This window comes from Mesoplodon mirus, assembly GCF_964341445.2.
Source record: "Mesoplodon mirus genome assembly, chromosome: 13".
Taxonomy (NCBI): Eukaryota; Metazoa; Chordata; class Mammalia; order Artiodactyla; family Ziphiidae; genus Mesoplodon; species Mesoplodon mirus.
The window spans coordinates 18,003,755-18,019,159 of record NC_138989.1 but is presented as its reverse complement, the minus strand read 5'-3'; the positions used below and the strand labels follow the sequence as shown (position 1 = coordinate 18,019,159).

Sequence of the window (15,405 nt, the reverse complement as noted above, 5' to 3'; positions counted from 1 at the left end):
CAGGCGCCGTGCTGATAAGTGCCTTCTTTCATGGACTAGTTCAAAAGAAATGGCAGTCTCCCGATGGTGCTTTTCTCTGTGACCCCCAGTTACTGCCAGCACCTGCTGGATTTGCATTGGCTGTGCCTCCCCCTTACTGTACGCTGCTGACAGGCAATTTCCATTCCCACAGATAGCGGTGCCCCATTTTGGACAAGGGTGGCGATGCTAGTAACCCTTTGTACGGATGTGGACATCTGGCACAGGGTAGCTTTGGTGTGATGGGCAGGGGCTTTTATTCAGTGCCAGCGTCCTGATGTGTCCTGGGATGCCCATTCACCGCCTCCTGAAATAGATGCTGTCTGTCTGCTACCCTGAGCACCTTAACTGTCAATTGTGTGGGCTGTGAAAGGCCGGGAGGCAGGGCAGGGACGGCAGTGGAGGATGTGGGGTGGGGGGCACCAGGTGCAGAACAATGACTTCCAAATTACTTCCGTGCTGCCAGCCCCACGAGCACTGCACGGCCTCATTACCACATGAAGCGCCACAGAAGGACCTTTTCATTTGCTCCCAGTGACTGTTTTCCACAGTCTGTTGGGGGGGGTGATGGGAGGGGGACACCCTACTCACCCCCAGTTAATAATGGAGCACAAAGTCCTGGCAGAAGGAATCTTACCATGTACCCTGGGGCTATTTTTGATTACAGTGAGTGGCTGTGACTCAGAGTGTGCCCTGGCAGATGACGGCTCCCCCCTCCCCTCCCCTGCCTTCCTCCTGCCCCCTCCCCTGGAGATGAGCAGGCAGCCTGTCCTTTGTGCATTTCCTTGGCCAGCCTCTCACGCTGCTGCAGTTCACTGATATGTCCACAGCAGCCGGCCTGCAGGCCTGACAGGGCTCTGACAGTGGTTTTTACCATATATGGCCATCAGAGCGCTGGGGCTGTCAGCCGGCCAGGATCATTTCCTTCCTTTGCTTTGATTGGCTGCGTGGCTCGGAGAATGGTGGGATCTGGGAGTGTGTGGTGAGGGGAAGCCACTGAGTCAAGTGCAAAGAACATTTAACTCTTTCCTGGTTTTCTGGAGCGTGAGTCTGAGCTGAGCACATGGGCAAGTGCTGCTGCCAGAAGCCACCTTGTATAAACGTGATGATGACCCAAGTCAGGGAAGCAGCGAAGAGCAGGTTTCTGAATACTGATTACTCTAATAAAATAGACTCCAGGTGCAATGGACAGCTTTCTGCTGTCCCCGTTTGTCCAGAATCCTCTTTATAACCATATGTAGTAAACGTTCTGCTCTCACCAAGTTGAATTCCATGCTAGTTGGGGGTGGGACCTGAGCTGAGTCCAGGGAAGGCTGAGCCTGGAGGGCAAGTGATGAGCACAGCACGTGTTGGCTTTCTCAGAGGAACGGGGACTTGGGTTTCCTTTCTGGCTGAGCTTTAAGTCGGGAGTAAATGATACAGGCTACTGAATTGGGTCTCTGCTCCAGTCCTCCTGCTGTTTACAACCACTGCAAGATGTGAGCTGCCTCAGCCGTGCAGCCCAAGGCATTTGCCTAAAGAAAAAAAAAAAAGAGAGAGCTGTGATATTTTTCTGTTTTTCATCCCCACTTCAAGAAGGGTGGGTTTTTGTTCTGAGGCTTGTGGGTAAACCAGTGCAGAACTGGGATTGGAAGGGGTAGCTCTGGGGCTTTTCCTCATTCACCAAGGGTCCCATGGGAGGAATCTCCAATGTCATTGGAGATGACACTCAGTACCAAGGGTTAGGCAACAAGTTACTCTCCTTTCTGCTTGGATATTAAATGCTTTGTTTTAATTTCCTATATTTGTACTTAGTTCGATAGTTCTTTTGCTTTCCAGTTTTTCCTGTCGAGCTGAATTGTATTTTGACTAGGTTCTACCTCATCTTGGGCTCTTAGTTTTTCTTTGTTCTCAGACCAGAGGGATCATATGGAATTACTTGTCTGCATTGATGAGGTTTTTGCTTTATAAATTTTCTGCTAAGTCAGGAAGTTAGGAAATAGAGCTTCTCCATTTGCTGTTGTGTATTTAGGTGTGGTTGAGTAAGGAAATGCCAACTCTTCCACCTTTTTGCTTTGTGATAATAAAATATCCATAGTTTTGTAGTAACTGCCCTCAAGTTCCTAATGGACTTTTAAAATGGTCCTTTCACTATTCAACCCAGTTTTTAAAGAGGACCTGTGATGCCAAAATGGTTTGCTTGGCATTTTCACTTGTGCCCATAAAGACTGTTCCTTTTCACTCACAGGCAGGGGAGGGCTCTCAGCACCATGCTGCCTCTCCCTGGCAGCTGTGGCAGCTGGCTTACTTTCCAGGACCCGGTAACCCAATCTCTATGTTCTATTCCAGAGCACCTCCTCTCACCCTCAGGGTTGGCGTTTCTGGTTCCCTTAAAGTAAAACCTCCCCAGAGTGTTTTATTCCTGGGCCACGAGCTGTCACTCTTGGTGACCAGCCTGTCAGCAGGCCCTGTATTGTGTGCATCAGTCTTCCTGGTAGGCTGCAGGGGTCCCTGTCTTGCTCTTCTGGCCAGTCTCTCCCCTGTGCCACGACCACTGTCATTGTAGCTCCTCCCTGTGAGGGAGCAGGACCTGAAGAGATTGCAGTGGAACATGTATCCACATAAATAATACTGTTCCAAGAAAAAGGAAGTTAAAAAAAAGGAAAACCCACTTCAATAGATATCCTTTTTTGACTCCTTTGAACTCTGCACAATATGAATGGAGGCCTTATGCCCAGGCTGCAGACTTTTTCCTTTGCTTCCGAGCACATGTTTGACTTAACCGTTCTCCTTGCGGAGGGTTCAAGAATTCTCAGGGTATTACTCCAAGGCCAGTAATGAGGTATTATCTGTGCCTTTGAAAAGATCTTTTAATGTATGGACAATATGATAAAGTTACTGAACTTTGGGCACATCAAGTGATTTTGATCAGCATTTTTTCCTAAAATGAAAACCTGTATGAATATAAAGTAGGGAATGAACAGTTTGAAAATCTTTGTTCCTTGAGTCAGGATGGGGGGTGGAGTGGAGGCTGTTTGGGCCTTACATCTGAGGGTGGTGTAACCAGTTTGGATAATAAGCTCAGATTATAGTAATGGATTATAAAGTGGCTGGATTATAAGAAGAATGCAGATGAGAAGTTTGGAGGGAGGTCCTGGGAGCTTCCTGCTCTGGACTAGCTGAGGGAGATGGCCTAGGAGGCGGTCACAACCCACCACCCCAGAACAGCTTGCGTTTCTAGGACTGAATCCACAGTGTAAACTAGAAGGACATTGTATGTGGAATACCCTGATCATCTTAAAGGGGAATATTTGATTTGAGTGATAAAAGTAACGGGTGTCACTTTTTGGCACCATAGGAGTTTTTTTTTTTTAATTTTGTGGAAACGTATGTTAGTTGTGAGAAAGAATAAGCCTGCTGGGTAAAGTGTTATGTGGCTTTAACCAAATGTTACTTTTGGAAGGAACCAGTAATTATTAGATTGAGCCTCGTTGGCACCAGTTTGGTAGTATCTTCAATCTAATATTGAGTGAGCTAATGTGTGGATCGAAAACAATTACCATGTGAGGGCTCCGTTTTACGCTAAGAAACAATCATTCTGAATGATTAATGCAAAGGTCATATGGGAAGCATCCCAATGTTGTATTTTGAGACTTTGGGAGGGTGAAAATGTCTGCACCTGTAAAATACGCCATTAGCTTCCTTGAAAATACATCCCAGGGTGGAACTCCTTTATAGAAACATCTATGAGAAGATTTCTGTACATGTCTGTTTGTATATATTAGAATTCTTTTGATTGAACGGTAGTGTCTTCGGCGTGTGGGATGAGTGCGCTTCCTAAATATGGATTCCTTTTTGAAAGGAGATATGACAGATAAGTAAGATAGGACCTCTCTGGTGGTGCAGTGGTTAAGAATGCGCCTGCCAATGCAGGGGAAACGGGTTCGAGCCCTGGTCTGGGAAGATCTCACACGCCGCAGAGCAACTAAGCCCATGTGCCACAACTACTGAGCCTGCGCTCTAGAACCCGCAGGCCACAACTACTGAGCCCACATGCCACAACTACTGGAGCCTGCGTGCCTAGAGCCTGTGCTCGGCAACAAGAGAAGCCACTGCAATGAGAAGCCTGCGCACCGCAACGAAGAGTAGCCCCCGCTTGCTGCAACTAGAGAAAGCCTGCGTGCAGGAGTGAAGACCCAACACAGCCAAAAATAAATAAACAAGTAAAATAAAATTACTAAAAAAAAAAATAATAATAATAATAAGATACACTATTTGATGTAAATGGAAGCAGTTGTGGTTTCCTATTCAAACTAATGGGAAATACCTTTACAACTAGAAATATCATTTCATAAGAGTTACATGAATTTTGTATGCCTAAGGAGGAAATGTTTTTGCCAACTTATTTAAAATTATAAACATTCCTTCTTAGAGCAGTTTTACAAAGATATGTATTTACTGATGCTTAAATTTTGATTTTTCACACCCCCCCCCCAAAAAAAAAGAAGAAAGCAAGCCTGTAGGAGGAGAGTATTGCCTAACTCTGTGGGCTTAGTTGAAGCATCAGTCTCCAGGAGCTCTGCTGAGGCTTTTGGCTGCTTTGAAATTTTTGAGGACCTTCCCCATACCCAAAGTGAATGATAGTGCCGGTGTCTAGGTGGTTTTCTGCCACCGTAAGGGTTGCTAGCCAGAACCTGTCAAAGCCATCAACCTCAGCTTGGGCCGCCACATGGAAATTGTGCCGTCACACCTCTCCCTCGTGCCAGCTGTACACACACTTTGGAGGCTGCATTTTCCCTGGGGCTCATATTGCTGGGCCTCCTGCAGGCCACCGGATCTTTTAGATAATAATAGTCCTTAAGCCAGTGCCCTGAGCTATTTCACCAGTGTCCCACAACTGTATGAACTGGGGTCTGGGCCAGAGCCTTTGGGAACCTTGGTGTTGGTCATTTTCGCCACTTGAGTTGACTTGCCGGTAATTCTCATCACTTGGAGTTTTAGCTAGAGAGGTACAATAAAAGCTCTATGGCATGTGATCGAGATAACTAGTAAGTAATCAATACATTTGAATAATTATTTAAAGCAAGAAATCTGAACCTCCAACTGGCTAGTCTCAGCTAAACTTTCAATTCCATGCTAGCAAAGTAGTAATATTCTAGATGATGTAACTGAGGTGATGCATCCTTAATGAAACAGTGGACTGATTTGTTAGTAAATGAAATTACTCTATATATAACCCTTGGGAAATTGATGAGTAGTTCTTAAATCACTGTTCAGCCAAAAAAGATACTTTAAAAGCTGTTATTAAGTTCTTGTCAGTCTTTCTCCCAGCCTCGGCATTCATTTAAATTTGCTGCTTAGACGTGCAGGTAAGCCGTGTTGTCACCATGACTTGCAATGATGTCTTTCTGAATGGTCCTTCACAATCTAGAATTAGACATGGATTCCTTGGTTTATTCACTGGATGATAAATGAGGATGTGTCATGATTATGAATGAGAAATGCATTCTCATTAGATCCCAGGGCAAAATGACTTTCAGAAGTGATGTGCCCTCATCTTTACCATATAAGGCCGTTATTGTATGGTTTCCTTCAGTTTCCATGGACTTGAGCTCTCAGCAGTTTATAATTGCCCAGCTCTGCCCTTTTAAAGATACATACTTATGGGTGAAATATGTTGTTGTGCTTTGGGTTTGATTTTGTTATGGGTAAGAAGCTATTTGGAGGTGCAAGCCCTTGGAATCACAGCAGCTGATAACTTGACTGTGTGTGGAGCACACCCTGTGTGTAAAACCATCATTGCACATTTAAAACGACATTTTTTTTCCTCATACTTCTTTCTGTTCCTCTATCACTGTCAGACATTTAGTCGATTCCCTTTCTGTTGTGCTGCAGGATGATGCTACTTTCCCTGTTTTATTTGTTGTAAGGATTTATGATGATGTTATAACCAGAGGAAGCAGCTGTTTGCAGGGTATCATTTTTTTATTAACTTGTGTTTCTGATGACCAGCTGCCACTAATTTCAACATTACTCTTGTGCCTTTTTCACAACCCCATGGCATAGTGGAAATTTTCTTTCTCTGTAGAAACCTAGTAGGATTGTCAGTGATATTTTAGATCTCTGCTTCTTGGTTTTCTCTGTTCCTATTTCTTTATTTAGGAAGTGGGAATAATAGAGTTGCTATTTCATGAAGGTAGTTGTGATAATGCACATAAAAGATTGTCATACAGTTCTTAGCATGTAACATAAGCACTCTGAAAGCGCTAGTGATTTTTATTACTAATTACTTGTTTTTGATAGAAAGGGGGGAAATAAGTGGCAGTTGTCTTTTAAAGTACATTCAAGTTCCCATGAAAGTGCTGGGCTCTTTATTACTTTTATGCTATAGACTTGTCGGGGCTGAGTTGAGAATGGCAGAAATGCTTCTTACTATTCTCAGATATCTTACTTGATTGAAGAATACTGGTGAGTAGCTATTTACTTTTGGCCAGGGTTGTATAATTTTATCCTTAAAAAGAAAATTCATTTAGTAAGCTTCTGAGTATAATTAAGAACAACTAGTATTAATGTACTTCCAGATTCCCCTCAAAATTGCTGTGTATCTGAGCAAAAGCTCTTCTTAGCCCAGATTGAAAAAAATTATTTGGTGTCCTTGGATGTTTAGAGTTCAGTTACTATACTCTGCCATCAAGGATGCCAGATGGGGTGTGCTGGGGTGAGCCTCAGAATGCAAAGACCCTGAGATACAATAAAACATTTCAGGTAGAAAAACTTTTTTCCTTGGGCTTAAAGGTTTTTTGGGGGTTTTTTTTAGATTTTTAAATTAATTAATTAATTTATTTATTTATGGCTGCGTTGGGTCTTAGTTGCGGCACGTGGGATCTTTGTTGAGGCATGCAAGATCTTCACTGTGGTGCGCGGGCTTCTCTCTAGTTGTGGCTTGTGGGTTTTCTCTTCTCTAGTTGTGGCACACAGGCTCCAGGGTGCGTGGGCTCTGTAGTTGCAGCACATGGGTTCCAGAGCACGTGGGCGCTATAGTTTGCGGCTCACGGGCTCTAGTTGAGGTGCATGAGCTCAGTAGTTGTGGCATGCGGGCTTAGTTGCCCCACAGCATATGGGATCTTAGTTCCCTGACCAGGGATCGAACCCACGTCCCCTGCATTGCAAGGCGGATTCTTTACCGCTGGGCCACCAGGGAAGTCCCATAGATTTTTTTTTTTAATGTAAATTAATAACAATACATTGTTGTGTTTCTCAACTTTATTATATTTTAATTATTTTTTTAAAATAGGAAACAAAATAATAGGACACTCATGTACTCACCTACAAGATTAAATAGATGTTAATATTTTGCCATGTTTGTTTCGTATCTCCCTTTTTTGAAAACAGTAAAGCATAACAGATGTAGTTAAAATACCATTCTCCTTTCCATCTTTTCTCCTTTCCCAGAGGTAATTGTCTCCTCAAAGTTGGTATGTATCATATATTTGTACTTTATTACATGTGTATGTACCTATAACATAGACTATTATTTTGTATGTTTTAAACTTTTATGTAAGTGATACTTATTCTCATACCAAAGGAAAGTTACATTGCTTCTGCTTTTTTCACTGTTTCCAACAGTGCTGCCATGAGTACCCTTGTGCAAAATATGGGAGTGTTTCTCTCGCACAGACCATCGAGAAGTGATATTGCTGAGGGGTGGGCAACTTCAGCTCCAATTGTTTCCAAATTGCTCTCAAAAGGAATCATAGCAGGATACTCTCCTGTGCGTAGTTTTTATGAGTTCCTCTTTCCAAACATGTTTGCCAGCACTTGTATTTAGACTTCTAAATTCTTGCCAATTTTAATAGGTGTCAAATATTACCTTATCGTTTTAATTTGCAGTTCCCTGATTACCAGTGAGATGGAGTACTTTCCATACATCATTTCAGGCTTCCTTCCCTGTGGATCCCTGTTCATATCATTTGCCCCTTATTCTGTTAAGTTTTTTGTTGATTTTGTCAGGTATATATTTTATGTATACACACATACATATATATATATATATGTATGTGTGTGTATGTGTATATACACATACACACACGTAGATATAAAATCTTCTCCCAATCTGCAACTTGTCTTTTCACTTTACTTGTGTTTTTTGAGAACAACCCACACTGCTGAACTTGCATTGCTTCTTTTCCCCCTCCTTTTTTGAAGGGAGTTTGCATCAATATTTATAAGTCACATAGGCCTAAGTTTCTCTTCCTTACCCTGTCCTTCATATCAAGGTGGTACATTCCTTATGTAGTGAGTTCAGCAGTGCGCCTTTATTTTTTATTCTCTGGGAACACTGGCTTGAGATGATTTCTTACTTGAATGTTTGGGAAAACTCATCTGTAAAACCATCTGGGCCTATTATTTTTGGTATTTACTGATTGATTTTGGGTGGGCAGTGATGTATGGAGTTACAGTACTGGTTCTTTTTTTAATTTTTTTTAAAATTTTTGGCTGCATTGGGTCTTCATTGCTGCACGAGGGCTTTCTCTAGTTGTGGCGAGCAGGGACTACTCTTCGTTGTGGTGTGCAGGCTTCTCATTGCGGTGGCTTCTCTTGTTGCAGAGCATGGGCTCTAGGTGCACGGGCTTCAGTAGTTGCAGTGTATGGGCTTCAGTAGTTGTGGCTTGCGGGCTCTAGAGCGCAGGCTCAGTAATTGTGGCACATGGCTTAGTTGCTCCACGGCATGTGGGATCTTCCCGGACCAGGGCTCGAACCCGTGTCCCTGTCCATAGTGACTAAAGCTTTTCTCTGAATTGTTTCTTTAAATGTTAAAATGTAATCTTAAATAATGCATTTCACCTTAAAATCTATTTGTTCTAGTATAACCACCTGGTACATATTTTTATATCCCTTCCCCTCCTTTAGTTGCCTTTTTGTATTATTATTTTGTAAATGTGTCTTATAGCTGGTTTTAATCTGATCTGAAACACCTCGTCTTTTAGCGGGTGAGTTTAAGTCATTCATATTTACTGCAGTTTGTGATTTATGGTTGGTTTTATTTCCACCATCTTATTTTGTGCTTTCTAGTTTTCATGCTTTTTCTTGCCTTTTTTTCTTTTTATTTCCTCTTTCTCTTATATTGAATGAGTTTTTAAAATTCCACTAACCTTCCTCCCACTCCATACACTTTTTGGAAGTTATATATTCTCTTTTAGTGTTTACCCTTAATTTTAACATACTTACATGACTTAAAGTCTAAAACTAGTCAAATTTTCTGCCTTTTTCTAGGGAAGTGCCCTGAAACCTTTGAATTCTGATCATATCTTTCTATCTTACATGTTATTGTTGTTTAGTGTTTTAGTTCTGCCTTGTCTTACCTGTACTCCAGTTAGTCATAATTACTACTGTTCTATACAGTCAATGCCTATTTACACTGACCACATTTACCAGTTTTTTTGCTCACTTCTTGTTTTGGTATCCCAGTTCTTTCTTCTGGTTGACTTTCTTTTCTTGAAATAAGTCCTTGAGCTTAGTTCTTTGAAATTAATTTTGAAATTCTTTGAGATAAGTCCAAGAACTTAATTCTTTGAATAAGAGTCTTTAAATGGTAAATTTTCTGTATCTTTTTGTTTAAAAATGTTGAGGTTTTTGTTTGTTTGTTTGTTTTCTTGGTCATCACTTTTGAATGATAGTTTACCTGGGCATAGAATGCACAGGTGGTTGTTTTTCTTCCCATTTCTGAGATAGTTTCTGATGTCTTTGTTTCTGTACTTGCTTTTGAGAAGTCTGCTCACAGCCAGTCTAGTTATTCTCTCTGTAGGTAATCTGTCTTTTCTCTATGGCTGCTTTTGTTTGAGATTTTATCTTTGTTTTAGGTGTTCTGAATTGCACTAAGATATTCTACTTGGGACCTGTGCCTCTTCAATCTGAAGACTTATGCCCTCAGTTAAACTTGGAAAATCCTCAGCCCTCATCTCTTCAGTGTTCTGTTTCTCTTGCATTCTCTCCTTCTGGAATGTCTGTTGCAATGTGTGTCGGACCTCAACCTGGCCTTTGTGTCTCAGAATGTTTTAAATAACGAAATATCACACATTCAAGAGAGTAACTATATCTATAGTTTAAATAATAATAATACATAATAAAACAGTAATAATACTAGAAAACAAAACACCTGTGAGTTCACCGCCAGCACCTTGAGTAGTAGACCATTACGTGGGGTAGGAACTCCAGGGGAGGAGCATCACAGGGGGAATTAGGTAAAACTGCCTGGCTTGGGTGCTCAGTAGCAGTTCCTTCTTTAAGGAAGGGTACAGTCAGGGGTGTTGGTACAATGGATTCCGGCAGTTGGTAAACTTGGGGTAACATTTTTTGAGCACTAGAGGTTCTGGGACGGTACCAAGTGCTTGACCTTGATCGTCTCAGTTAATTCTCACATCAGCTCTTGAAGAAAGAATTCTAGGGTTCTCGTTTTACAGGTGAGAAACTGAGGTCACCAGATGCAGTAATTTGGCCAGAGCCTCAGGGGAGAAAATGGCAGTGCCACACCCCAGCCCTGACAGCCTGGTCCCTGACCCTCACTGCTTCTTGGCCTATCAGTGACCCACGTGGCTTCTCACACAAGACCCAGGTTCTCTGTAATATTGTGTTTCTTCCTTGGCATTTTCGTTTATGAATTCCTGTTTTTGGTGATGCAATTCAGGAGACCGAAACTCTGGGTTGAATTAGTTTTGCAAGAGAAAGGGGGAGCATGTGAAAAAACCCAGGCCTCAGGTCCGTAGGCTGGTGCACTTTCACACCTCAACTCAGAACTCACCTTTCTGCACAGAAAACCTTCCCAAAGGCTGGAGCCCCCGCACAGCTGCTTGAATGTCCTTCTTCTGTGTTCCTGCCGCCTTGGGCCTGTCCTGGTGCTGCACGTCTTGTGTTGCGCTCTAACTGGAGCTTTAGATGGACTCCACGCTTGGCCAGGACGTAGAGGGCACCCTGCTCACCTCTGTGTCTCCAACACTCAGCTCAGTGTCTGGCCCAGAGTTCACGGATAACACACGCTTGTAATTCTTAATGATTGAGTAAGTTAACATTATACAGGAGGAACTAATAATAAGTGCAGGCTTTTTATTGAGTATTTACTGTATTCTGGGTACTCTAATTAATTTTTTACACACCTTATACAGACAGTTATAATGCTAGGTTATGATTTACCTCATTTCTCATTTACTCTTCACGGTAATCCTGGGAGGTAAGTATTAACTGCTACTCATTTTACAGATGACGAGCTGAAGCTTAGAGAGATTACCTGTCTGAGATCACACACTGTTTAACTAAGAGAGCCTGGACTTGAATCCTTATCTGTCTGACTCTGGAGCCTGTGGTCTTTGTGCTTTAGCACACTGCTTCTCTGGAGATTTCCACAGTCAAGTCAAAGTGGAGAAATCCAAATTTACTGATCTTGAAAATTTTCCAAGAAGCCTGCCCCCGTGTTGTGACAGCTGGCCATAACAGGAGAGTAGCATCAACCAAGAAATAGGTTCACTTTTGCATTGTGGTGATTCCTTTCTGCTCACCTGCGTTTAGCGTATGTAGAAGGTCAGCAAGAACTGGCATGAACCTTTTTAAAAGGAAGCAGCTTTTGTAGCTGTTGTAATAGCATTTGTCTTGGTTAACACCAGACAGAACTGGTCCGATAAGCCAGATTGGCTTGTTAGGTTCAAGTGTGTAACATGAGCACGTTGTGATGGTTGCTATGACCAACATTAGAAGTTGAGTTCTTCATGAGATGTGGATCTGGGTAGTGGCTGAGAGCTAAGGTGTGGTTAATTAGAAGGCCCGGCTGGCGTTTCTGTTGATGGAAGAGACCGAGACGTTGAAACATACTATGTCCTTCGGCCCCGAGCAGTGGCTAAAGCTTTTCTTTTTATTACCTTCACTTTGCTTGCTCACTGGAAGTGCCATCCACTTCCAGAACTGTTCATTTGTATATTCAAGGGCATTAGCGTATCATATTAAAGGTTATATTTTACATTCTGAATAATACCAGGTTTGTTTTTTTTTTAAACAGTAAAAACACACCTATAATTTACAATAGGCTATTGTTAGAAGTGTATTGTGGTAAAAAGACTCCTGTATTCTCTTTTGCTGTGTCTATTAAGGCCGTTGATTAAATAAAATCTCTGTGGTTTTGGAAATGTAGATCCTTAGTTTGATGGAGTATCCTTGGTAGTAACTGTTTCTAGAAATGCAAGTTGACATTTCTTAAGAGTTGACGTTGGCTGATATGAACGTCATAATTTGTAGATTCTTGAGAGTTTGGGGTAGAAGTAATAAAGGAGAAGTGGGTCTGACAAAACATACAAACTCTGTGGCATTGATGTTACATAATAGGTCTATTTCTCTCTCCTTTCAGACTGGTCGAATTGACAAATCCTACCCCACAGTGTGTGGTCACACAGGACCAGTGCTGGACATAGACTGGTGCCCACATAATGATCAGGTCATTGCCAGCGGCTCAGAGGACTGCACGGTTATGGTAAGTTCCCTCGGTGTGGCGGGCACACAGGCCAGCGAGACTCACCTACTGCCTTCAAAGAGTGTGTGTGTGGAGGCTTGAAATGCAGAAAATCATAGAGTTTTGATTGTCCATTGGACTATACAAGAATTTAGCGACACTGAAGTTTAACTGCAGATAAGCCGTTTTACAAGTTTATATCAAGGAGTTGTACTCTCTTGTCTTTTTTCTTCTTTTGCTTGTGTGTGTGCACATCCTTGTTAACAGTTGACACATCTGCTTGATGGGAAGATTTTAGGGAAAGTAAAATGACTTTCAAATAATTCTGTGAATGCCATTGCACCACATGACCTCCCTCCCCTCTAAAAAAGGAGAGAAAAAATTGCTAGCATGAATTGCATATTACAGTGAAATACGATGCCAAAGGTTATATAGATAGATGGGATATGAAACAGATATTGAAAGATAGTAAAGAGTTTTTGTAGGTGCTTATTTCCAAGCTAATGTCTATTGGACCCTGGTTAACGAAGTCCTTTTTATGCAGATGTACAAATAACCAACTTGAAAGATTGTTAAAGTAAGTTCTGTAGATTCCAAAGGTAGGTTATGTATGAAACCAGGCTTTGGAGTACTTGTGAATGTGAAGCTTCTTGTTCTTGATTATGTTCTTCTTAGCCTTCAAATGTAATTATAAGTTTGGATCCATTTTTAATCCTAGCCCAACATCTGCTGCAAAGACTGGGCAAGAGCGCAGACAGGGAGCCCTGAAGTTGTGCCTGGAGTGGAGGCAGGTCATCCCTCAGGCAGCCTCACACCTGGCAGGTGGAGAGCTGCGAGAACTGCACTTTGGTTATCCCCCTCTTGGTTTTCTGTGCACTGAACCAGACTTAGAAACATTGTTTGGAAGGCTTTGTTAATTACAGTTATTTTACATAAACAGAAATTAATTCCTGAACTGTGCCATTTAAACGTTTACCCATTTTTCCTCATGGACTTTTGGCTGAGGATAACTCCTCCTGTGATCTCATGATTTTGGCAGCCAAAGTGTATTAAAGAAATATGCTGCTATTAAAAGGAATTGTTCCATTTAACATGCCTTGCTAAATTGATCATTTGAATGGCTACAGACACATTTTGCTAAGGGAAAGGAACAGTATTTAGACCTGATGCCCGAATCTTAAACTAAGAGTCTTAACCTTTCTTGGAGAAGTGGGTTTGATCCATCCCTCCCCATCTCCAGCATTATTGGTCACATTGCCCTTTAAAAAAAAAAACCTTTGTATTATAAAACACACTAAACAAACAGTTAAGTGAGTTCAATTAAGTGAAAAAGTGAATTGAGGGACTTCCCTGGTGGCACAGTGGTTGGGAATCTGCCTGCCAATGCAGGGGACATGGGTTCGATCCCTGGTCCAGGAAGATCCCACATGCCGCTGAGCAGCTAAGCCCGTGCGCCGCAACTACTGAGCCCACGCGTCTAGAGCCCGTGAGCCACAGCTACTGAAGCCCATGCACCTAGAGCCCATGCTCCGCAACAAGAGAAGCCACTGCAATGAGAAGCCCGTACACCACAACGAAGAGTAGCCCCCGCTCGCCACAACTAGAGAAAGCCCACACACAGCAACAAAGACCCAACGCAGCCAAAAATAAATAAATTTTAAAAATTCATAAAAAAGAAAAGTGAACTGAGTTAGGAGATTTATTACTGAGTGAACACCCTGTGACTGCCACCCAGGTCAAGAAATGGAACTTTCCCAGGCTTCTCAGTCTCTTCCCTGTGCCCCATCCCAGTCCCCATCCACCCCTCCCTCTCCAAGTAACCAGTAAAACTCACTTCCTTGCCTTTCTTTGTGGTTTTAATCACTCAAGTGTGCATCTCTAGACGCTAGAGCTTAGTCTTCCAAGTTTTAAACACTTGATATGCCTTTTAAGTCTTTCCTAATCTACAGGTTCCTCCTCCATCCTTTTCTTGTTGGAGAAGCCTGATCTTTGACCTGTTGCTTCCGTAAGTCCAGAGTTTGCTGATTGCACCCTCGTGGTCCAGTTCAACCTGCTACTCTCTTTCAGATTCCTTGCGAGTTGGCAGCTGGATCCTAGAACATGATTAGATTCAGATTCCATCCCTTTGACAAGCCTAGAGCTCGTGCTCTGGTCTCCCCTCAGGAGGCACGAGGTGTCAAGAGGCCTGGTTGTTTGCTCTTTTTTGATTTGTGCAGTTATTGATGCCCAGCACCTAGATCCAGCAACTCATTAGGGGTTCTCAAAATGGCGATATTAAATGCTATGATTTTGTTTTCAGTTTTCACCTGTTATCTACTATTTAGTTACCCAGGAGTATAGTTCATAATAGGAAAGCAGGGTAAATGCTTGATTCTTTCCTTTTATTTACCCAGTTTTCAAAATAATGAATTGGTTCTTTATCTTCCTCAGAAGGTGACCAATTAGTTTTTCATTTGGAGGTTTTTTCCCCCTTTCATTTCATTTTGAACTGAAGGGGTTTCGATCCATTACAATTCTTTTCTCAAAGCTCCGGGGATTCAGTCTGTGTTAGTGGGAACCTCTTCACAGTTCCTGAGTCCTCCTGAAGGACCCTACTTGTTTCTGTTGCTTCCTTGCTCTTCGGTATGTCCAGGTGTCCCAGGCCCATCCCTGACCTCACACCTCAAATCCGCCACTTCTCTCAGAAGCTCTGGTTTGTTTTAATGGAAAATGGAGTTTCTAGATCACTCTCTGAGTGCTTAGGGATGCTCATTGTTACCGTAGAGATCATTGTTTTTAAGACTTTGCAGTAAATTTGGCTAGAATATATATATATATATATATTTAAAGATATAATACCTTGTGACTTCGTCTTAATCTTTCCAGTTCAAATTCAGGACTGTATAGTTTTTACCTAACTTCTTTAATAATACATCTCT

The 15,405-nt window shown here is 42.2% G+C and overlaps 1 protein-coding gene across 2 annotated transcripts in view; it reads left to right on the top strand.

The window, feature by feature from the left end:
* CORO1C (coronin 1C) overlaps nucleotides 1–15,405 on the top strand; it is an 81,371-nt gene that overhangs the window by 37,254 nt on the left and 28,712 nt on the right. For both annotated transcript variants that reach the window (XM_082640827.1, XM_082640828.1), the window contains one exon: nucleotides 12,386–12,508. In XM_082640827.1, coding sequence (XP_082496953.1) covers nucleotides 12,386–12,508 — 123 coding nt within the window. The remainder of the gene's footprint in view (nucleotides 1–12,385; nucleotides 12,509–15,405) is intronic.